Raw genomic sequence first — 24,104 nt, 5'->3', positions numbered from 1 at the left:
AGTCAGTGTAGAACAAACCAAGGTAGATGGACCAACAGTATAAGGCAGCTGTCATGGAGGCACACAATGTTCAAAACATGTTTTCTTTTTGATAAGTAGCCTCAGGCCACATTCACACCATACATTTAAAGCTTTATACCAGTCATGGCTTCCCCAAATAATTCTGGGAGCTGCAGGATGTTAAGGGTGCCAAAAGTTATTTGGAGACCCATATTCCCCTCCCAGGGCAGTTTAACAATCAATCCCTCCTCATAGGGAACTTTGGGAATTGTAACTGAGAGGAATAAGGGCCTCTTAACAGCTCTCATTACTTAATACCAGTTCCCAGAATTCTTTGGGGGAGCCATGACAGTATCAAGTGGTATCACAGCACTATAAATGCAGGGTCTGAATGAGGCCTAAGTTTAGTGGCTTATCTTAGACTTAGATGGAGCCTCAAGCTACAATTTTATGCACATGTGCTCAAGTGTAAATCTCTCTCAAATCAGGGTGACTTGTTTTAGGAAGCTGCCTTATACTGTCCCATCCAGCTCAGTAATATCTACATGCTGCGTGGCAACAGCTTTCTGGGGTTTCAGACAGGGGAGATTCTTGCCCTACCTAGAGATACCAGGAACTGAACATGGGACCTTTGGCATGTGAAACAGATGCAGTAACACTGAGCTGCAATCCTTTTAAGCACAGATGTGTTCTATCTTTCCAAATGCTGATCATTAGATGGGAAAGATTTGTACTAGAAGCATGCAGTTTATTCTTGGGGAGAGCTAGCAGATGCCTCACCCCATTTTCTAATGTATTTAGCTAAAAGGATCCTCCACCCCAGTTCAGAAAACATGGGAGGTTTTCCTGCTTTCTCTTGTTTAATTCATTTGAATAACCCAAACTGATCAAGTGTTTTCCTGCTGTAGATTTGCAATACAGTACCATCCTCTTTTAATGCTTGCACTCCAAGCTTTAAAGATAGGGATTCACATACACATTTCAAACTGCTAGAGATCACCCACCCCCACCCTTCTTGGATTGTGGGAAAGGAAACGAAATAAGAGAGCAAACATGAATGCAAGAGGTTTGGAAAGCATTTTCAAACTTTATTTACAACTGTCACAGTGACAAAAGTAGTCTGAAAAAAATGCAAGCTTTTTTTCCCTGAGGCTCAAAAAAGAACTTTACAGAAATATAGAATGTAATATACAACAGGAGAAATTCAACTGGAGTGCTTTGTTCTTCAGACACATTCAAAAATGACAGAAATACAAGCAACAATTAAAAAAAAGAGAGGCGCAAAAAGGATATGCTAATATTTAAAGACAAACAGCATTTCCACTCTGATCTTTTAAGCATTAAGGATTTTTGCTCGTCTTGAGTGGTTTACATTTGACAGCTTCAAAACTTGGGACCAAAATCTGCAAACAAAACAAGAAATAACTTTTTGGAGATAAAACTAGGGAGTTCAGGCTGGTGTGCAGGTATCACAGCTCATTCTACTGAACAGCAAGACAAGAACAGATGTCCAGCATACAAGACCGAAAAACATCTGGTCCATTGGTTTTAAAGCAACCTTGGACTAGGAAATGATGCAAGACAGGTTTCAGCGATGACAAAACTGTTAACCAAGATAGGTAGTACATGTGTGACAAGTTCTTGGCTGCCAAAAGAATACAGAGGAACACCAACTACATCCCTATATTATGCTTAAAATAATAATAATAACAATAATAATAATAAAAAACACTCAGGCAACCTCACGCCCACATGTAACAATGACTCACAGCTGTTAAAAAGTTATTGCCATTATGTTGAAAACACAAGCAAGACAAAGACTGGGGGTTGGGTGGGGATTAATCCTGCTGATTTTAAACAAGCAAATTCCCTAACTCCTTACCAGCGTTTTTACTACTCATGAGGTATCAAATACAAATATATACACAAAGTCCCAACAGATTTCTTAAGAAAGGAGGAACAGAGGCGATAAACAAGGGACGTGCAAGACTAGGGGTTGTTCTGAATATCTTGTTAAGGCCATGATGCGCGTTTATTACATCTTTTTAGTGTCTCCAGAATTAAACATGGAAACGGTTGGCTTTTCATTTCTCAAGAGTGGTCCTTTTATACTGTGAAGTCTCAGGAAGGACTTCTATCAAGTGGTCAAGACTTCTGCTTTCTTAGAAAGCAGCAAGTTTAGCTTATCCTGCAATTTGTTCTCCACATCCTAAGAGGATAGATTGGACAAAAACAGCGGCAGCTGTTGCTAGGAATTTAGATCTTGGGAACAAGCTTCTGCCCATCAATCAAATCTCATAGATATGTTCAAAAAGCATATTATCTTCTCCAGAATACTGAGAGACCATAATACTTTTTTTTTTGTTTGTTTATTTGAAGAGAAGACCTGCTTTCCTTCAATTATTACTTCTGTTAAAACTAACTTCAGATCATCTCCAAAGCTCTGTTAGGGTTCACTGCATCTGTTGGACAAAGTTAGATTATGCGCTGTCATAAAGTGAGCTCTTCATCCAGCTTTTGCAAATGGTTATACTACACACATCCCTCAATGCCACTAGAAAAGCTGGCATCTCATACCCAACTAGATGTACTTCTGGATGAGAGACTTAACAGCAGCTCTGGTGCCCGGAAAATAATTTTATGGCAAAAATCTATTGAAGGTGGTTTTTTTTAAAAAAGGAAAATCAAACTCAACCTGTTTGTTACCCTGTGCAGGATAAACAAAGCTATTGCAGAAAAGTGGCAAAGGACCATTTTGTAAAGTCATCAGCACTGTGCCAATGAAAAGAAGATTCACTGCTGTAAGATTTAAACGTAAGTCAGTCAAATACCTTTATCACCGTCACAAGACCCATTTGGGTTAGAATTTAAATGCATATTTTAAGAGGGGGCTGGGGGGGGAGAGAAGGCGAAGATGGCTTTTGTCTGCAAAGGGCTGGGCTAGCAAGTGCCAAACACCAACATTCCCAACAGGGTGTGCGACTTAGAGAGAAAAGATACTGAATGGGGTAACGTTATTGATCCGTTGCTCCTCAATGATGTTCAGCAGGGAAGACCTGCCATACTCTACTGTCATCGGAGCATTTCAGTGGCATGTTATCATACCTCTCAACCCACAACACACACACATACACACCAAAAAACCAAAAACCAAAGCACTATAAGAAGGCAAAGTTTTGAGAGATGAATACTAGTCTCATGCTTTTATAGCCAGAGGCAGCTGCATTTTACACATCTGCAGTCATTTATTCCACCCCACACACTTCAGAAAAAAAGCGTGTTTCCTGCCCGTCTGATCTTCCACCAAAGCGCCCGGCAATTTCACGGCTCCCCCCAGATAACCTTAACAAAATTCAACAGCGATCTTGAGAAGAGCAGCCGTCCCCCTTCCACTACGGCACAACTGCCTTCCTTGCTTTCATTTGGAGATTGTCATGTCAAGCGCTTCAGTTCTCAATAGAGAATATGAAAAAACTAAGATCTTTTTGCAGGTGCAAAATTTGAATGTCTTTTGTAGAAAAAAAGACTTTTCAAAACAGTTGTGGTTCTCTTCCCCCCTCAAGATGACATGGCATCTTAAGTCGTACAGAAGACTCTATTGCTCCTTGCTCTCTTTCTTTGCTTCGTCACAGTTTTCTTCCTCTTGTTCCTGGACCAGGAACTCCTCGGGCGGCCATCTTAGCTCTCCGCTCTCCACATCCCCTTCTGTTGGCTCGACCACAATGGAAGGGAGACGGTCCTTCAGCTTGCAATAACGATCATAGTCTGAAGGGTCAGGGAAAATCTGAAAACAAGAGATTTACAATAGTCAGCACTTCTGTAGTATTGTGAGGTATGCTTGACTTCTCATCTCTTTTTATCATAACTGTGAGGTAGGCAGTGCCTTGGGTCCAGGGTTCCAACTGTGAGCATCATGGCTGAACAAGATTTGGAACCTAGGTCTGCCACATCAAAAACCAACCATCTGATCAGTAAACCACACAAATGATCTAAGGCAAGCCGATCTTTCCTGCAAGTGTTGTTTGGGTGAAACCTGGCTTCAAGCTATTGTCTAGCTCGTAATGTGGCCAGCTGCAATGCATGTTCAGGTGTTTCAGTGAATAGAATCATCTTCTTTAAACTTCTTCCCACATTGTACAGTTGAGATGGGGAGATTGCCGATGCCTACAAATCAGTACCCAACCTGATCTTAATTAGATTGAAATCCAACGTGTGTCCTACACAGAACTTTTCTGAAATATTCCAATACGTACAAGATGTACATTATGAGTGAATGGATGCCACTGAAAAACATTTGTGTTCTTAGTAATATGGAATAGTATCAAAGTTCTGATGGTCCCATGGAAACGTATGTTCATGACTTTTGACTATAGCTTCCAGTGATGATTTGCATGTGTGAACACACACACAAATTATGGCTTGTTTTTTGAACATTTTCTAATTTTTAAAGGCTTTGTTTAATGATTTGTTGCTCATATGGAATGATTAATATTGCATTCATATACAGAACTAAGCTATCCCGAACTGGGCTGATGCAATTTAGTGGCTGCCTCTGACCAAACTGTATTAGCATAGCCCCAAAACAGGTTTTCTGGTGAAGGACCAGCTTGCATGGGGTGCCCCTTCTCTTGAACGCACCTAGCGAAAGCAGCTCTACATTGGGCCCTAAACAGATACACAAGCTAGTGGTACTTTTCAACACAACTTTTTGGTTCCCGAAATTCGTTCTGATTGTGCAAATAAAACATCACAGATACAATTCTACAATATATGTTATTTGTGTGTGAAAACAGGCAAGATCCCAGGCATGCACTTCCAGATGCAGGAAGATGTCAGGTGTCATCCTGGCCCCCGGGCATCTTCATCACAAGTGACCGACAGCCAGGTGCAAAATGCGCCTGGCAAATTTCGAATGCTGACCCTAAAGCTTCCAGAAGAATCTTAAAAAAATTGGCCAAAGAACACCTAGAGACCAAGTAGTGTGAAAAGTTCACCACTCAACTCTGGTACTTGCCACAAGCTCAAGAATACAGAGTATTCCCATCTGCTCTTGCCGCCTGCATGTGTGCTTGTACAAGAGCTGTCCACACAGCTCCCTCATGCATTATTTCAGCAGGTAGTGGGGATAGTCTGAAGCCTCTAACATCTACAATTAGGAATACAAGCTAGGAATAAGTCTTCCTTCTAAGCACTTTGTGCCACCCTCCTTTCCAATGTGTTGCATTCTTGCCCGTGGCCAGTCCCATGATGAACACCAGTCTTTCCAGCTGTGCTACAAGGAAGCTGATCCAACTTTCTTCTGCTCCAGTTAGTATTTCCCAGATGTCAAGGCAAATTGCCTCATCCCGGCAACACAACAGAACCGTAGCCTTTTCTTTTCCTTCAGAACAAACTTGTTCTGCTCTGCCCCATCGCAGGGCTTCAGCGCTTTCTATTTTTCGTATCAATGCTATGGCAACTCAAAATACAAGACCTCACACTTAGTTCTTTTCCCTTGGATCCTGCTGCCTGTTATCACCAGAGGCTGCAAGAGAATAGTCAAGGTACAAGGAAAGTGGACGGTGGACTTCCTAAGCTGAATGACCTGCTTGCTGCTCCCAGAGCCAGCCAAAACTTCCCTGTCTGCAATTTGGAGAAGGTATTTGGTCTGGGTACCATCAGGTTGATGGGGGCTGCAGTCCAACAACAAGATTCCTACCTGTGGCCTAAGACAAAGGAGGCTCCATCAACAGAGCCCCCCTTTTCTTCATCGCACAAGGAGGCTGGCCGGGACTCCTGGGGAGAAAGCAGCAGACTCTGGGCTGCAAAGTGAAGAGTGCCAGCCTGCAGTCAAAGTCCTAAGAAGATAGAAAGCTGCCTTGCCCAGTCAGACAAGAGCTTAGTATCGGTAGCAGCTCTCCTACTCCTACCTGGAGATGGTGGGGGTTCACTTGATGGGCACCTTAAAGACACAGTTGTTTGCCTCCACCAGTGAGCCAGGCGCCACAGCCGATGCAGCTCCAAGTGGGCTTTCCCAGTGCTCCATCAAGCTGTCCCTCAACAGAAACTCCAAGCAGGATCTTTGGCAAGGCTGCCCTCCTGGTGGGGCTTAAGACTGGTGCCCACTACCTGCATTTAGCAGAATTAATTGGAAGGCACTTTTGTGTTGACAAGCTTTTCTGCATAGATAAAAAAGGTTTCTCCTGGTGTTCATTTTCCGTGGTTTTAAAGCCTATAGTCAGCTGTTTCTGGTGCTGTTTTCAAGAATTACTCTTAGCCATTTCCATGGCGTGTTTGTAAATCACCTTGACACACTTGTGAAAGGAGGTTCATAAATAAATAATAAAATTGTGCAGCCGCACAGCACGGATGGGGAATCTGTGGTCTTTCAGATGTGGTTGGGCTCCAACTCCTAGGGGCGCCAGCCAACATGGACAGTGGTCAGGAGTGATGGGAATGGCAGTCCAGCAACACCAGGAGGTCCCCACCCCCACTTTAGAAAATCTTTCCCCATACACAAGACAGTTTGTGTCTTGTGGATCATGCAGGACTTGCAATATTAACTGACTGCAGTCTTAAAATTCTGCAAAGAGCTTTGGCACTGATTTAGCGCATCCATGGGGGAAAACAAATGTATTCCAAGCTGATGCTTATAGTTAACAGCAGTGCAGGAAACACCAGAGCAATAAGTGTTCACTGTCATGTTAGGTACATTAGGTCAAGCCAGAATAGCTGTTTTGGAAATAAACTGTCTGCTTCCGCCCACCCCCTTGAAAACTAAGGAATAAATGATTTCCTTAAATAAACATCCCTCAAACGTGCTGTGCTTAGTGTGCTTTTCCTCCCTCCTTTTTAAATAGAATGAACTATCTTATCTCCAAGCAGCTGCAATAGAGGAGGTCGGGATTTTTCCACTAACTCATGCTTTTTTAAAAATAATCAAGGCAGCATAAAAATGAGTTGTTGCAATTACACTCCCAAGAATTAGGGATGGCCCAATGGAAAATAAGTGAAGTCACATTTCCCAGCACATGACAGACAAGGAAACGAGACAAGGTTGTCTGTGGGAACAAAGGAACAAGAGAGAGGCTTTGCATGAGGACACTTTTATCCACATCCACGAGATGCTATCTGCTCTCTCCTCTTTACACAAGAGGTAGATTTCCATCCCTGGGGACTCAGGCACACTTACAGCTGTCCCAATACACAACAGCCTCTTGGGCTATCAACCAAGCTGATCAGAGAATAAATGCAAGCCAGTGACTGAATAGCAGCCTGGCAAGGGAGACTTTCCCATGATATCAGTAGAGAAATAATGTGTTCGGATCCTTTGGAATGCCGGAGGTTAAAGAGTATCTCAGGGCGGGATGGAAAGAGACATGTTCCTGCTACTGAGCACAGCCTTGCATATGTGCTAGCCTGGTAGCCACAGGCACCCATAAATTGCATGCAGGTGTGTGAATGGAATTCTGTGCAGGCAAGTGAGCATGCTGAAGAAGGAGAAAGAGGAGGCCTTCATCCCTCCACTGCACCCAGCATAGAAACCAAGCAGGCTTCTAAAAGAGGGGAACCCCCCTCCTACTTGGTGCCCAGCATAGAAATGCAACTTTTGACTCTCCTCTGTCAGGCCAGTAAAAACGCTGCAGCGTGTTAACTTTTCTGGGCTTATTTACAAGGCTAGCTGAGCAGATCCTTGAACTCAAAGCCTGCATTCACGCTATCCATTTCAGGTTTGCATCACAGCTATTTACATAGCATGTGGGACTTGGTGTGCAAATATTTATTTGGTGTAGAAACCAGATTATCTATGTTCAGACTATATTCTTTACAGGCCAAACTGCATTTGGAGTTAACCGGGGATAGGATTATGAGCCTAAGCAGTTTCTTTGATGGCCACAGCTTTCCACCTAGCTTGGGGTCTCCAGCTGTTTTTGGACCACAACTCCCATTATCCCTATCTAGCAAGACCAGTGGTCAAAGACAGGAACTGTAGTCCAAAACCAGCTGGAGACCCAAGTTTGGGAATCACTGAAGTAAGCCACAGAGGACAGATCCACCAGTGTCTGTTGGCTGCGAAAGCTAAATGGAATCTTGTTCAGAAGCAGCAACACTAGAAATAAAGACGAGATGGGCAGCACCTTTGTGGTGCCCCAACTCTGAGCTTCCGGCAACCCCTGGCTTGCCACTTCTGAGACTGGATGGGGCAGCAGGAGGACCTTTGATCTCATCTAGCAAGGAAATCCTTAAGCCATGAAAGGCATTTGATTGCAAACGAATAGCCAGCTGCTGCAAACTAGGAGCCAGATAAAGCAAAAGAAGATTCCTTTCCTGAACTGCATTTTAGGTAGTTTTTCATTTTCTTCGACACAACGCAGAAGCAACGCATTTCGGTACCAGACGCCCACCTGGGACTTTTACTGTGCTCTTGTGACAGTTGCCAAAAACAGCTCCCACATATGGAAGCTAGGATCATATAGGCTTGCCCTGGTCAAGCTCATTGTACTTCCATGTCTGCTCTCAGTCACCCTTCTCACTTACGTATTTATTTCATCTATATCCTACTGTCTTTTCCCAGAAGCTCAAGGTGGCATAAAGGTGTTCTCATTTAATCCCCACTATAACCGTGTGAGGCAGGTAAGGCTGAAAAGCAGTGACTGGCCCCAAGTGTGCCGCTTGGCTGAGTGGGGATTTGAACCCTGGTCTCCCAAGCCCCAGTTTGATACACTAACCATTACACCACCCAGAACTATCTACACATGAGTAAAGCACCAATAAGGACAGAGGAAATGTTTGTTGGGAATCTTATTGCTGCTGTGATAAACAAATGGAGCCCAATATGTGGAAAACCATTTTGCATCTCAAAAACAGTAGCAGGATGCCTTTTGAAAAGTTTATTTAGAAGATTTGAACCAAGCATTAGGAATATATGACGTTCAGAGCTATTTGACAGTGGAATGGGCTACCCCAAAAGGTGGCAAACTCTCATTCGCTGGATGTTTTTAAACAAATTAGGTGGCTATCTGTCAGGGATTCTTTGCCTGTTAATCCTGCATTGCAAGCCTTTGGACTAGATGGCCTCTGAGGGTCCCTGACATCTTCACAGTTCTATGATTCAGTTACAGTGGTACCTCAGGTTAAGTACTTAATTTGTTCCGGAGGTCCGTTCTTAACCTGAAACAGTTCTTAACCTGAAGCACCACTTTAGCTAATGGGGCCGCCTGCTGCCGCCGCACCGCCGGAGCATGATTTCTGTTCTCATCCTGAAGCAAAGTTCTTAACCTGAAGCACTATTTTCTGGGTTAGCAGAGTCTGTAACCTGAAGCGTATGTAGCCTGAAGCGTATGTAACCCGAGGTATCACTGTATTTATATCCTGCTTTTCAGCTACAAGAGCACTCCAAGCAGTTAGCTACCTAGCCAAAGACTGAAAAGATCTTCATTGATGGAACAACAGTTTGCTTTGGCCTAAAACTCAACTCGTGCAAACACAAAACTACTTTATTTTCTTGCCCAATGCCTCAAAATCAAACTGAAATTCAAGCTCTAAACTTGAAGATCATCTGCTTCTTCTGTGCCAGGTGACACCCTCCTCTCCCCCAGCCCCACCCCCCTGCTGCTTCCTCTAGAGTTGACTGAACTTGGCACCAAGAGTGGAAAATGTTTTAACAACCACAAAAAGGCTTGCTGTATGCGAGCTTGCTCGAGTACAAACCAAAAGAGCTCAGCTGCAGTGCAAAACTGCAGTGCAAGGAAACAAGCTATGCTAATAAGGAATCCAAAACAACCGGAGAGAATTTAAAAGGCATCTAGCTAACTGCACAACCGACTTCATTGTCTGTGTAACCAGCAAGTCCTACAGCAGGGCAGCGCATTTTGCACAGCCCTGACATGGGTAGGGAAACTGTGACCGCCCAGAGCAGGCATAGGCAAACTCAGGCCCTCCAGATGTTTGGGACTACAATTCCCACCATTCCTAGCTAACAGGACCAGAGGCCAGGGGTGATGGGAATTGTAGTCCCAAACATCTGGAGGGTCAGAGTTTGCCTATGCCTGGTCCAGAGGCTGTCGGACCACAACTCCCATCAACCCCGGCCAGCATGGCCAGCTGTCGATGAAGATGATGGGGGTTGTAGTCCAACCAGGTTTTGAGGCCCACAGGATTCCCATTCCTAAATGCTGGCAGTACAGCTGGGGTCCCAACATCAGGCCTATGATCCACCAAGCCAAATGCAGCAGCCCATCAGAGCTTGGAAAAAAAGCTTGAGATTTTGCCACTTGGCCGAGATGGCAAGCACATGGTGGTTATCAAGCACTTGGCAGGTGAAAGGTTTGGCATGTTGGCATAAAGTTAGTCATATTGTTTGCCGGGCACAGCTGACACAACTTGAGATTTCTTTCAATGGCCCTTAGTTCAAATTCCATTCCAGCAGGATTTTTTTTAAAAAAAGTTTGAAGTCAAGGCATTGTTTTGACAGCAGGCTAGTAAAAGCCAGCCTCACACACCATTTAGAAACAGCCACAAGGCCAACCCAAGGAATGTACTGCTCCCAAACAAATGCACCATGCAATCCAACCAGGGTGTCCATCCCAGGGCTACTTCCACATTTAAGGAATGCTCTTGCTCCTTGCACAGCACACAGGAGAGGAATCACTCCAACATGCTCTGCAAAACAGGAAATTATGTTGGGGCACGACTCCTGCTTATGCAATCACCACCCTTAATGGCTGCTCCAAACCACCACTTGGGTTGCTTGTGCCATCAGCCGGTCTTGAATGCTCATTCCCTGCAGAGTCAGTGGATTTAGTTAACCAGCTGTTCAAGGCACTCCGAGTACAAAAAGCAAAACACTTGCCTCTAAAGTTAGTCATATTGTTTGCCGGGCACAGCTGACACAACTTGAGATTTCTTTCAATGGCCCTTAGTTCAAATTCCATTCCAGCAGGATTTTTTTTTAAAAAAGTTTGAAGTCAAGGCATTGTTTTGACAGCAGGCTAGTAAAAGCCAGCCTCACACACCATTTAGAAACAGCCACAAGGCCAACCCAAGGAATGTACTGCTCCCAAACAAATGCACCATGCAATCCAACCAGGGTGTCCATCCCAGGGCTACTTCCACATTTAAGGAATGCTCTTGCTCCTTGCACAGCACACAGGAGAGGAATCACTCCAACATGCTCTGCAAAACAGGAAATTATGTTGGGGCACGACTCCTGCTTATGCAATCACCACCCTTAATGGCTGCTCCAAACCACCACTTGGGTTGCTTGTGCCATCAGCCGGTCTTGAATGCTCATTCCCTGCAGAGTCAGTGGATTTAGTTAACCAGCTGTTCAAGGCACTCCGAGTACAAAAAGCAAAACACTTGCCTCTAAAGTTAGTCATATTGTTTGCCGGGCACAGCTGACACAACTTGAGATTTCTTTCAATGGCCCTTAGTTCAAATTCCATTCCAGCAGGATTTTTTTTTAAAAAAGTTTGAAGTCAAGGCATTGTTTTGACAGCAGGCTAGTAAAAGGATTAATTTAGTTCTTAACCAGCCTCAGTTTCAAGCAGTTATTAGCTCTGCAGTCAAATGACATTAACAGAGTGAACATGCAAAGTGGTGATTAAGCATTTCCAAGGAGTAAGAAAGCACAACACAGTCGAAGGGGGAGGCAGACTCAGAAGACCAAACTAGGCTGCTCAACGTTCAACAGGCTGAAAACAAACCAAGCCTTCATCTGGACATCAATCCATTTAGTGGATGACATAGTTAGAAGACTTGCCATTTTATTATTCCTGCAGGAATTAGGGGACATCTCAAATCATTCCAAAAAATAGACGTTCCCTTTTGCCACTCTACCAGATGCATTCTGAGGCATGATCAAAGCTCAAGGGAGTGCAAATACCCTACCAACGATCCACCCTCGTAAACAAAGGCAGAAGGTCAGTACACTTCCTGGAACCCCATGTTTACTTGCTACTTATTTTGCAGAAGGGCTGGGTATTCTTTTAAATAGACAATAGACCTACTCATGTTTTTGTCCCAAACATTGGGGTTTCCTGTCAAACAACCGTGGGCAATGTGTGGCTGTTGGCAGGAGACTTGAGGGGTAAAAGCACAGCCCTGCTCCACGTAAGCACCATTATGCCCTATGTGCAGGTAATGTGCAAAAATGGTTAATGAAGTGGTCAACTGTGCAGCCAAATTTGACGCCTTTACTCCTTTTCCCTGGTAGACCCTGTTAATCCAGACTGCCATTAGGGGGCAACTGCATATTCCCCAGCTTAAAAACCACCCCTGAATTTAAAAAGACAGCATGTTTGGAAGAAAGCTGTGCCAAACCCTTCTCCCCAACACCATGCCAGAAGAAAAGGCAGGATATAAACGGGAGAAAATTACTACAAGCACTAATTGCCACAAGCTATTTCAATGGAATTCGCCAGAGATGCTGCGTATATATTTTTTTTTTTTAAAGGTACAAGTACGGCAATATTTGGGCCCTTCTGGTTTATGGGCACACAAGATATGGATTTCAGCAAGTCTGGATTAATAGGAAGCTTTAGAGTAAATGATCAATGTTGGTGCTTCCACAAATAAACTGAGTTAGCAAAAACAGGAAGGATACTGCACAGCTCTTACAGAAACAAAAGAAAAACCTGCATTCCTGCATTTGGAAACAGGAATTATTGCTTTACTGCAAAGGGAAGCCAATGGGATGCCTTGCAGGTGTGTCATTGGCCCCCAACTCCCATCAGCTTCAGCCAATGGTCTGATAGGAGGGAGGGTCACAGGGCTCACCATCCCATCTGTTACCCAAAAGAGAAAGAATCTCCACTTCTATTTGGGTGAGTGGGAGAACATGTGACTTTCTAGTTTACTAAACAGAGAAACCAGCAAGAACCTTACAGCAATCTTTAGAACTGCAGTGAAAACGTCCCAAAAAGTTTTGAACCGAGTTTCTGAGTTGAAAAATGAAAAACAAAAACACACCAGGAGAAGCAAAAGTCTTTAAAAATGGAAAAGGAAAAGTGCAGATTTGTCAATGTCTGTATGTGGGACATTGTGAGAAGTCATAGTTAGCAATGCAGAGACTGCACAAAGTCAAGTGCGAAAACTGAAGGCACAGATGTCCAAATGGGAGATTTAGCTACTTCCTGGGGACACTGCAGCATGCAAGCTGGGAGTGGGGTTGAGTATATTCTCCCCCCCCCCCCCCAGGACATCAGCGGCCAGGTGAAGCCTGCATAGACCACTGTGGTCCTATTCTGACCCAGTTCATCATAGCCACTGGCAGCCAAACAGCACTTGAGAACCTAAGCACTGTACATGTTGGCACTGGAAAGGTGCCACCAATTACAGAGGTTTGAGCCATCTGGATATGCCTCAAGGTACATATTGACCCTCCAAATAGATTATCAAAGACTGAGGACTTAACACAGCTGCCAGGAAAAGATGAGAGCAGGTTCTCGTTTCGTCCACATACAAACTTTGGCCATAACCCTCAAAGAAACCATCAGCCCTCCCCAACCTCGTGCCTTTCAGGTGGTTGTTGGGACTACAACTCCCACCTGCCCCAGCTGGAATGGTTGTCCAGCCACCATCTGGACAGCACCAAATTGAAGAAGGCCAGTCAAAGCCATTTAATCTTAAGTAACTTAGTAGGGGATTTTCGCTTTTGACTTCTTGGTGAGCGGAGAAGTTAGGCTGGAGAAAATGCAGGCCCTACCATTTTCCAGGGGGCAGCTTATCATAGTGACTTTATTCATTCATACATAAGTTTTAGGCTCTACCCTTCTTCCCCTGGTTATCATAAATTAAAAGGCAGAAAAAGTAACGACAGTTCTGAAAACTGAAAATCAAATTAGAGCCAGGTAATAGAATGAGGGAGGCAAGCAAAGAGGGAATTAGGACCTCCCTTCACCCCTCAGGACAATATACCACCTGCCAGCTGCCCTGGGAATTCATTCCTAATGAATTCTTTTGATATCAATTTAGTATTTTATTTCCAATTTACTCCCAAGTAAACAATTCAGGAAAGGGGTAGAGCAACTGCTTTGAGTGCAGAAAGGCCCAAGTTTCAGTCCCTGGTGTTTTCCGGCAGGGCTGCGAAGGACCTCTTGTCTTAAACCCTAGAGAGCAACTGCCAGTCCGTGTAGACAAAACCAAACAAGGTCTGATTCTGACTTGGCAAAAGGCAGCTTCCTATGCTACTTTTAAGCTGCCCTGAGAGTATTTGCATCTTTAAAATAATAATATAATAATAATAATTTATTATTTATACCCCGCCCATCTGGCTGAGTTTTCCCCAGCCACTCTGGGCGGCTCCCAATCAGTGTTAAAAGTGGACTATACAGAAATAAAATGCAAGGACAAAAACATGCCTGCTTAAAAACAGAATTTAGAAGTGCCTGGGCAAATAAAAAGTTCTATGCCTAGTGCCAAAAAGGCCCGGGTTGGTGCCAGGTGAGCCTCCCTGGACAGGGCATTCCTAAGATTTCTGTTAGCAACTGGCATGCCAGAAGCCTACATGTCCACTGTGGCAATCTCCACTCCGAGTGCCGCTAGTCCAAATGTAATGGTAACTCTAAAGCCCCAGGACAACAGGTGCTTCGTCCGACAGCTACTTCCTGTTTTGCTTTTGGGTTTGCAGCTGTCATTCCAGGGAATGGTGACATCTGCAATTGCCCTGTGCAATGTATATATTTGTTTCTTGGTTGTAACCTTTTTTTGAGTTTCCTTTTTACAATCTGCGGGTCAATGCTCCCCTCTCCCACAAAAAAACCAGCATCATGTTGGGAGGATTATAATTTAAGCACTCAAAGCCTGTCTAGTTTCTTCATTAGAATCCCAACATATGAAATAATAGCAACAAACCTAAAGGAGACTGAAATGCTGCAAAGTAAGTGGGGAACCTTTGGCCCTCCAGATGTTGCTGAATGCCCATCATCACTGATCACTGGCCATGCTTGCTGGGGCTGATGGGAGTTGTAGTCTGTCCACATCTGGAGAGCCAAGATTCTCAATGCCTGCTGCGATGCTGCCGCTTGGCTCCTCTTACAATGCAGAAAAATTGCCCTTGACCTGAGGAGGATGCCGAGTCATCATTCCTAGCAAGCATCACATGGCAACCCATATCCAATGCCACTTTTAAGCTCATCTGTATCATCAGCGAGTTCACATCTGGCTTCTCCTTCATGTCCAGCTGACGGGTGAGCTTGGAAAGAATCCAAGTTTGCCCTCATGCAAAACCAAAGGGATGCTAAAATAAATAAATGCAAGCAATGTTTCAATGTGGCTTTTCTTACACTCAATGCTGCCAGCAGACCATGTTTCTGTTTGTTTGCTTGTTTGTTTGCAAAGCTGTAGGCAGTTAACAGACACTGGTTTAGGCACCCTGAAAGAATCCAAAGGGTCTAGCCATAGCATGTGTGTAACCAAAGCAAGCATTTGTAACATTTGTTGTGACTTCCAATTACCATTTTAGTTGGTGGATTTTGCAAACACACCATAAATGAGATCTCTGTGATACTATGTGACTCATCACCATTGCTCCTCAGCCTCATTGTGAACAGTTTGCCTTCTGGCACTGGCAAGTTAAAAATCTAGCTTGATGCATCAAAAACAAAGCAAGTAGGGTGTCTGTACTGTGACAAGACCTTCCCAGATTTCTCTTACAAAATTAAGGCAAACCTTGCTGTGTTTCACGTTGTGGCCTTGCAAGACATACGTGTTAACTTCAGATGCTGCCTAAGCCGTGTGTTCAAGTGTGAGCTGCCAGAAGAGTGGATCATTTAGATCAGGCACCCCCAAACTTGGCCCTCCAACTGTTTTGGGAATACAACTCCCATCATCCCTACCTAACAGGAACAGTAGTCAGGGATGATGGGAATTGTAGTCCCAAAACAGCTGGAGGGCCGAGTTTGGGGGTGCCTGATTTAGATGAAATCTTGAGACAACTTAACATAGATAATAGGACATGAATTGTGTGAAAAGGTGCCACAGTGCGGTGGAGTGCTGAACATTGTGCTTAAACTCCATTCATTACAATGCAATCTAAGCATTCTGTAACCTGTGTTGGATTAAGATCTAGGTGTAGTGACTTTATTACAGGCTGCCCAAAGTGTTACCTCAAACATTTTATTTTCACCCCAGCCAAGTGTTCCACATCCCTAGCTTGAAAATAAGTCAGTGAGGTTTTACTCCCAAGTAAGCATGCAGAGAATCAGGCTGGTAGGTCAGTCTGTTGAAAAGGCGTCACCATCTACTCCCAACAAATTCTGCTGGTTAACAGTGTTCTATGAAGCGGAGGAAACATACCTGGTATGACAGGCCATCCTTGCGGGGGCTTAAGCCAATCTCGTCCATAGATGGAGCGCTCATCACCTCAGTCATGTCAGCTGATCTCAGATAATCAGAGCTGGAAACAGAGGCAGAAAGAGAGAGAGAGAGCTTCAGCTGTTGAGAGTTCCATTAAATGAACACAATCACTGGACCAAGTGGAATTATTACTAAGGCTTCATGTTGTTGAAGAACCATGCAGATGTTGATCAACATGGTAAAGCCTTTCACCCTTTCCGGTTTAGGAAAGGGCCTTGGTTAATTTTTTCAAAAAAAACAGAATGGAACACTTCAAGTCACTTTGGGCTTCTCGACTCCTTTGATTTCAAAGTTCAACCCCTCACTCAAAGGAAGATCTTGTACAATTTTTAGCCAAGTTTAGAACAACAGCTGGAATCAGCAGTCAAGTCTTTACAGACCTGGGGTCTTTAATCCAGACAACACTGAACAAGTCCTCTTCTTTCCCACTCTGCTATTCTCCTTACATAGACCTTTAAAAAATGTGTTACTGTTTAGGGCAGCAACCAGCCATAAGGATGGAGCACACGATTCAGTTGTGGGTCCTAACCCACCTGGCCTAAGGCCAAACCCCTCCTAGAAACAATTAGAGACTTTCTAATGCCTACCCCAACTCTGTGTTGAAAGCCTATCAATTCCATAACCTCTTCAAAACAATGGTAAAGAACCTTGCCAAATGGAGCACTTATGCAGCTCCAAAGGCTTTAATTCTGATTAATTCTGTAACTTTGGTTTCAGGAACTGCCACACCGGGGGTTAAAGATGCACTCATATTTTCCTGTATAATGAATTCTGAAAGCAAAAGTAGATTTGCATACATATCCAGTAACTTCTGCATTTTGGTGTGTGCTTAACCATTTTCAATTTCCAGGCACAGCACTTTATAAAGCTTGCCTGCATCCATTCATGTTGCCATAAAAGAACTGTGTTGCAGTCTGGAAGCTGCTCTGAATCAGCTTCAGACGTACCCCAGATAATAAAATGCAAGGCACTATAAAATAGCAACAGAAATGCTTGCCCACTAGTCACCAGTGCTCAATCTTTGGTGGACACAGCAGAAGGGAGCCCTCTTCACTGTGCATACTTTATACCCTTGCCAAGTGGCAACAGCTCTTATAGATTCATACAGAATACCAAGTTTAAGCTTTGACACATATGCATAATACAAAATGCAAACAGCTCATGCTAGGAAATCAGTTGTGCAGATAACAGACATGTGTACTTATTAGTGACATCAATGCATACAGCACTCAAATATATTACAATAATAATAAAGACAGGTCTCTGCTCCAAGGAGCATACAGTCTTACAAGGCCACAGAGAGAAGTCATTGAAAGCCTCCCTGACGTGAATCAACATATTTGCTGCTGCTGCATCTTAGCTCTATGTTTAAGTGAGAGCTACATCAGGATCAGCTCAGCTCTGTGTATCTCCAGGACTAGACAAACAGGGAGGAAACTAATCTGTTCATTTACCCACCTTGCTGTGGCCCTCCTGCCTTCTATATTGGGGTTTATGGGCTATCTCTTTACAGTGCGTCTAGAAAAAGGAAGTGAAACTGGATTTTGTTCTGTAAAATGCTTTAAGTGCAGAGACAACCAGCTTCTTAGAAATTACCTGCTAGAGTTATTCAAAGGTTACTAAAGCCAAGGAGTTGGTTGTGGCCTGCCGAACTCTATAGTCTACTTTGCAAGAAAACCTGAATATAAAAATAACAGCAACCAGCTGAGGTCAAGTAAACAGCTACCTCCTTTTTTCAATTTCAAGCTGGGGAGAAGAGAAAAGCTGAGGCTTAGCAGGAAATTAGCTTGCTGGGTAGCTGCATGCTGGTCAGCAGTTAGCTTGCCCCACCGGCTAACAGCTGGATGATGTACAACCCAAACTGTGCTATCTGGCAAGTATAACTGACTATTAAGCATCAGAAGCGCCCCACCAAGAAAGAGCATGGTTTCCAGACAAAAATACACTAGGGAGGCAAAGCAGACTACTTGCCAAACATCTCCACACAGCTTGCAGGTCTAGAGAGCAGAGTTTGCTTTAGTGCTATTCTCCCCTCACTTGCTCTTCAGAAAGCTGTGCAACATTTGCAAAAAAAAAAAAAAAAAAAAACCTCACTTGCTGCATCCCTGCCAGTTCTATTAAAACCACGCATGAATTTACCACAGGTAGAGCATCTCTTGTGCCAAGGCATACTCATGCTGCTTTTGGTATTCATCATGAGAGGCATCCAGTGTTTTCATATTTGTGTGTGGTGTATGTGAGGCCACAGAATCAGATTCTGAATTGCCATCTAGCTTTCAAGCCCCTCTCTGTGCCAGAAAAGCACAATTCCCTGAAGCCTGCCTCACAGATGCCTGACCAGCCTTTCTCTGAAAGCAGCCCAAGGAAGATGGTTACACAACTTCTCTGGGCAGCTCACGCCTTTCCTAGCAGTTACAAGGCTGTAGAGAATACGCAAATACGTACGGGTACATTCAGGCAGGCTAAAATGCACCACCTCAAGGCATCATTTGAATGCAACCCCATCATCACAGCCTCAAGCAAAAATTCCAGGAGTTCTTCAGAGCCACAGTTCTGCCCTGGAACCATTTTCCAAGCTCAGGTCCCAGCCTTGGCATGTAAGGCAATGAATAATAATTTACAGAGAGCTTCTGAACATATGCAGAGTGACCTTCCAGCACTACTAAACACAGCCAGCTCAACACATCTGGGATTAAGGGTCAGGGCTTCCGATTTGCCTACAGTCCTTACACCACCTTTAGATATTAGTCCCTGGCAAAATCTGTTTCCCCGTAATCCTGCACCCATTCGGAGGGGTGTGTGGGTTACTTGCCAAGCCAAGAGCGGCTGCTGCGGCGACTACCCCCCGCCCCTTGTCAGCAGCCGGCTGCTCGGATCACTACTGCCTTTGTTGCAGGCTTGCAGAGAAGCAGCTGCCCAGCAGCAAACTTCCTCACGCGATTAAGTTTCCCCTCCGGGTTGCAGGACTGCGCCCCTCCACACTCTCGGGTGATATTTTGTTTGGGCCGGGGGAGGGTGTTGTCTTTGCAGATCGAACATCAAAACTGACAAGCGACTTTTCAAACACAGACAGTCGCTATTTAGCCGTCATTACTGAGCCCCCGCCCCCCAAATGCCCCTCTAAAATCCGTTGCTCGGGGTGCAGCGTCTGCAAAGCCCTGGCTGCAGAGCAAACGCTCTAAGCAAGCGAGCAGCGCCCATTCAAGATGCTCAAGCGAGGAGGAGCGGCGGCTGCCGCCTAGCCGTGCAAACTGCCGCCGCCTCCTGTTGCAGCAACTCCAGCTTCGCCGAGCCGCTTCGCCGGGCGGGGTGAAATGGAGGACAAACGCCGAATGAATAACCGCTTAACCGGCGCCCTCTCTCCCCCTGCCCCCAGCAGCAGAGCGTGCACCGACTGCTAAAGAGGCTTCGCATTCAAAACGGCGTAGCTGCACCGCCGAGCAATAGCAGACTGCAATCCCCGGCGCGTTTACTCGGGCGAAAGCTCCGTGCAACTTGGCGGGTCTTGCTTCCGTGTAAAGCGTGAACAGAGTCGGGCTTGCAGGGGGTTTGCTTTTTTGAAAGGGGGGCGGCAGAATTAGACCCAGGCTGCCTTTTTCCAAGTCTCCACATTTCTGGCCGGGATCTTGACCTAAGCTTCCCCGAAGCCTCTTCCACCGAGCGTCTCCTTTTGTTCCTCGCCGATCCCCTGCGCAACCTTGAACTTGCTTCTCCCCTCAAGTTCCCAAGTCTGACTAGTTGGGTTTCTCGAGCCTTCCTGGAAAAAGCCGATCCCCCTCTCCCCAGCCTGCAACCCGGATCTCGTAATCTACATTTGCGACCCACGAGTACAGTAGCAAAGACCAGCAAACGAGGTACTCACCAGTGAATGGGGAAAAATACAGACATGAAGTCTTAACAAAGAGGGTGACCCAACGTCCTTTGTATCTGAGCACAGGGGGGCAGAGCCGGAAAGGAGGAACGGGCTGGCCTCGCTAAGGAAGAGCGGCCACCACCGGACGATTTGCACCGAGAGGAAAGCGCCCGCTTGGACAAGGAAGGGGGCAGGAACAGCTGAGCAGCGCTGGTAACCCGCGCGCACAAGAGGAAACTACGCTCGACTTTCTCTGCAAGGCTGACTCGCGGAAAGAAAGTGGGCAGCTCCTTTTATAGACGAGGGAGGCGTGCCTCGGCCCGCAAGGCCCGCCCACCCGCTCCGATGATGTCACCAAAATCATGAATGGTTTCTTGCGCTCAGCCTGTAGCAAAGCCGCGTCTCGGAAGAAAGGAGCGGGATGTCGAGCTCTCCTATTGGCTGGCTCCTATGGCATCATCTTCGGCACGAGCGCGCCTTGCTGCTGATGTCTGTTGTTACCTAACCCACATCGCAGTCAATCAAGCCAAGTTTGGGTATATGTAAAACCACTCCTTTAGCTTTTCTTCCTGGGTTGCATGGCTGTGGGCACGCGCTTGTCACCCCCCCCACCGCCTCCCTTAAAAAATAAAATAATAAAAGCACCTAGCTCCGCTGAGAAATGAAGCGTTTCCGAAGAGGTCAGAGGATCTGCCAACGCAAGAGTTCTTAAGTAGGATGCAGTTGCTAAGAAAATAGCCGAGAGGTTCATTTAAGGTAGCTTTTCATTCATAACAATGGGGGCGACAAACACGGCGTGTCTGTCTTCGCTGCGCTTGGAAAGGCAGTCGCTTCGCCAGCACAGAAGTGAAATCTAGCTATGCGTTCTAGCTACACCTACTGTCCGGTTATAATTATTTCCAACAATGACAATAAGCGAAGGCTTTGAACAGCAACCAGCTGGAAATACGCAAGTGATATTACCCTTTCGCCTCGAACTGTGTAGTAAGGAGTGGGAGTGAAAAGATGGCTGCTATTTTTGGTTTTCCTACTCTGCCTAAGATTGATTTTTAAAATAATCCATGGGAACGTGAAAGGAAGCAGTGGCTTTGCAGGGTCATAAATTTACTGGGCTGGACTACTTTCTCCTCTGCCTTGCTCCCCCACCCCACCCCCAGAATGGGATTTATTTTTAATATGCTTACAAAATGTGGGAGTAAAGAATAGTTTTCCCACGAGATTGAATCACTGAGGAACCCACAAAGCTATCAGTTTGATCATTAGTCTGTCTAGCTCAGCTTTGGCTGATGGGAGCTGGGCTCCATCAACCCCTGGAGGGCAGCATGTTCCTTATACCTACACGGACTGGCAGTGACTCTCCAAGGTTTAAGAGAAGAATCCTTCCCAGCTCCAGCAAGAGATGCTGGGGATCAAATCTGGAAACAGGCACCCTAAATCTACCTCTGAGCTACTGCCTTTCTTCCCCAGCTCACAGACACGAAAGTCTGAGGTCAAATCCTTTATTTTCCACCAGTAAGTAAACAGCACCTGCTTCCTGGTACCCAGAACAGCCACACAGCTGTTTTGTTGTGAAGATATCCCAGCTGAATGTAGGAATGTAGCACATATGGGGTCGCCATAGAACAGAAGATCCCAGCAAGGCCAAGGTGCCTACAGTTTACATATGTGTAGTGAGAAGCCCTTGAAGGCTGTGTGCTGTTGTTTGGCTCTGAAGCTTTTCTGCAGTGCCACAGGAAGGAACTGCAGCACAGAAGCCCTTATGTAAGTTTGTGGTTAGCTCTAGAATGTCTGTTTGCAAATGAAGAGGCACCATGAAGCCAAAATAAACCATCAGTCCCAACAGCCCTTGCCTCTGTGTCTTCTTGGCCCCATCAGGAAAAATGCAGCAATGGGCATAAAGTAGAGCTGTGGAAAGGGATGACTCTTGGCATTTGCCTTCAGGCCTACAACATTCATGTTTACTGTTCTACTTGGAGATGAGTCCTCTGACATGCATCTGAATTCCTTGCTGCTTGCCCTCCTACCATCACCTGGCTGCAGCTGTGCCAGTTTGATTTTCTTTCTACTCACCCACCTACCTCTGGGACTGTGGCCACAGCTTCTGCAATTTCTACTGCATATAGTGACACTGCAATGGATTCCTTTTGCTGCCTGCCATGTATGCTCCAGCAGTTAACTTGGGGCAGGTAGATCATTCAGCAGCAGGTTTGTGCTCCCTGGGCAGCTGTAGGAATCGTGGAAATGGCTAGCAGAACACCTGGAAAAGAAGCAATGAGGTCGCCAGGTGCACAGAAATGTGTGTTTTGAGCCCCATGCACTCCTTTATTTTCTTGCATCCAATGGATTTCTCCCTCTCTCCCTCCCTCACCCACTTTTTTTCTAACAGCATCCCTGGTCCTCACATTTCTTGGCTACTGCAAAATGATAGTGCCAGAAATAAATATATATGGGGGCAAAGTAGATCTTGAGGTGGACAATCTCCAGTTCACAAAACATTTCCAAACAGAAACATTTCTGTATTTCCCATCCTAAATATGCTGGGTTGCACCCAAATAAATCATACTCAGTCATGCCCATTAATTTCAATAGGTCTACTCTAGCTTAAGTCCATTGATTCAGTGAGTCTAATAACTTAGTTTAATAGGTTATGTTGCGCATATTTAAATAATGTTCACATGCAAGCATGTATGTTAACAATTTCTGCCCTAATGAAAATCATATCCCCCCTCTTTCTAGATTTAGTTAGCAGTAGTCTACAGGTGATCAAAGAAGAAGAAGCCTTTTTAAAACCTGCATTTGGAAGCCCCTGTTTGTCTAACTTGTGGCTGATCAAAGCTGTAGACAGTGCTGGTGAAAAGATTTGTTTATTTAAGTAAGATAGATGACCAGCTCTATAAACCCAAGAGGCTCTCAAAGCAACTTATGGACAAGATCCTCCAGAAAAAAATTCTTCTAACTTCCTTTGCTTGATAGAAATTCAGTTGTGGAAGCTTTTTCATGCCATGAAGACACAGCGATAGAGAGCTCCGCCTGTTGAATTGCATGTGCATCATGGAGCTGTTAAAAGTGTGGGATTCCTGGAGTTTCTTTGAATGTTCAAATCAAATGTTTGAAAAGCCATTCAAAGCTTTTTTTGGGGAAATGTTTCAAAAAACCCCGAGCAATTTTGGGGCAAGCAGGAGGGCAACTATTCATACCTCAGTCCCTTCTTGTTGGCATGAACCCAATCACTATTGTACCAGAGGGAAGGAAGCAGGACCTTCTGAAAAACTGATAACAGCATGTGAATTATGATTGATGTCATATACTCTGAGTGGCAGATTAATATCTAAATGGCCGAAAACACAGAGACAGGTGGACAAACAATGCACAACCATATATCAGAAAGACCGTTTAAAAAACAAGCTGGCCAATAAAGGCTTTTTTATTTTTTTGCATCATAGAAAAGTGGCTCCCATGCAACAGTATCTATGTAGAAAGGCTCCCTGGAGCACATTCAAAACAGTGCAAGCTTGTAGAAAGCAGCGCAGATGTGGTCTAAGAAATTCCTTAATGCTGGAGTCTAAGGCCTTTTCTCAGGATCTCTAAGCTGATGTTTGCAGTGGAAGTTACAGCACTTCTATCCAGTGTAGTTTTGGTTCTTTTGTGTGTAATGCATCTGTTTGTCTGCTCACCTGCTCCTTCCAGTGTTCCCATGTTAGAAGTACAGCCATGAAAATTCAGCCTCTTTCCTTAGGTTATTCTGGGGCAGTTATGCTATCCTTAGGGTTGCACATGCATGATTCGGTGTCAGCCTTCCACCTAGGCTCTCTCCACATTTTGAAAATGTATTTGGGAGAAATAGACAATTATTCCCATTGCCTCTGCTTGTAAACAAAGCAAGCATGCAAAAGGCTGATTTGCCATCATCGGG

General features: G+C 44.9%; 1 protein-coding gene across 1 annotated transcript; it reads right to left on the bottom strand.

The window, feature by feature from the left end:
* Positions 1-1,067: 1,067 nt before the first annotated feature.
* LBH (LBH regulator of WNT signaling pathway) lies at positions 1,068-20,477 on the bottom strand. The gene is made up of 3 exons (XM_083732890.1): positions 20,201-20,477; positions 16,279-16,378; positions 1,068-3,784 (listed from the first exon to the last, which is right to left on the bottom strand). Exons 1-3 carry the CDS (start codon positions 20,224-20,226, stop codon positions 3,596-3,598), a joined length of 315 nt encoding a protein of 104 aa, XP_083589016.1. The 5' UTR covers positions 20,227-20,477; the 3' UTR covers positions 1,068-3,595.
* Between the last annotated feature and the right edge of the window lie 3,627 nt (positions 20,478-24,104).

This window comes from Podarcis gaigeae, assembly GCF_964106915.1.
Source record: "Podarcis gaigeae genome assembly, chromosome: 3".
NCBI classification, from domain to species: domain Eukaryota; kingdom Metazoa; phylum Chordata; class Lepidosauria; order Squamata; family Lacertidae; genus Podarcis; species Podarcis gaigeae.
This window is presented reverse-complemented; position numbering and strand designations above follow the sequence as displayed.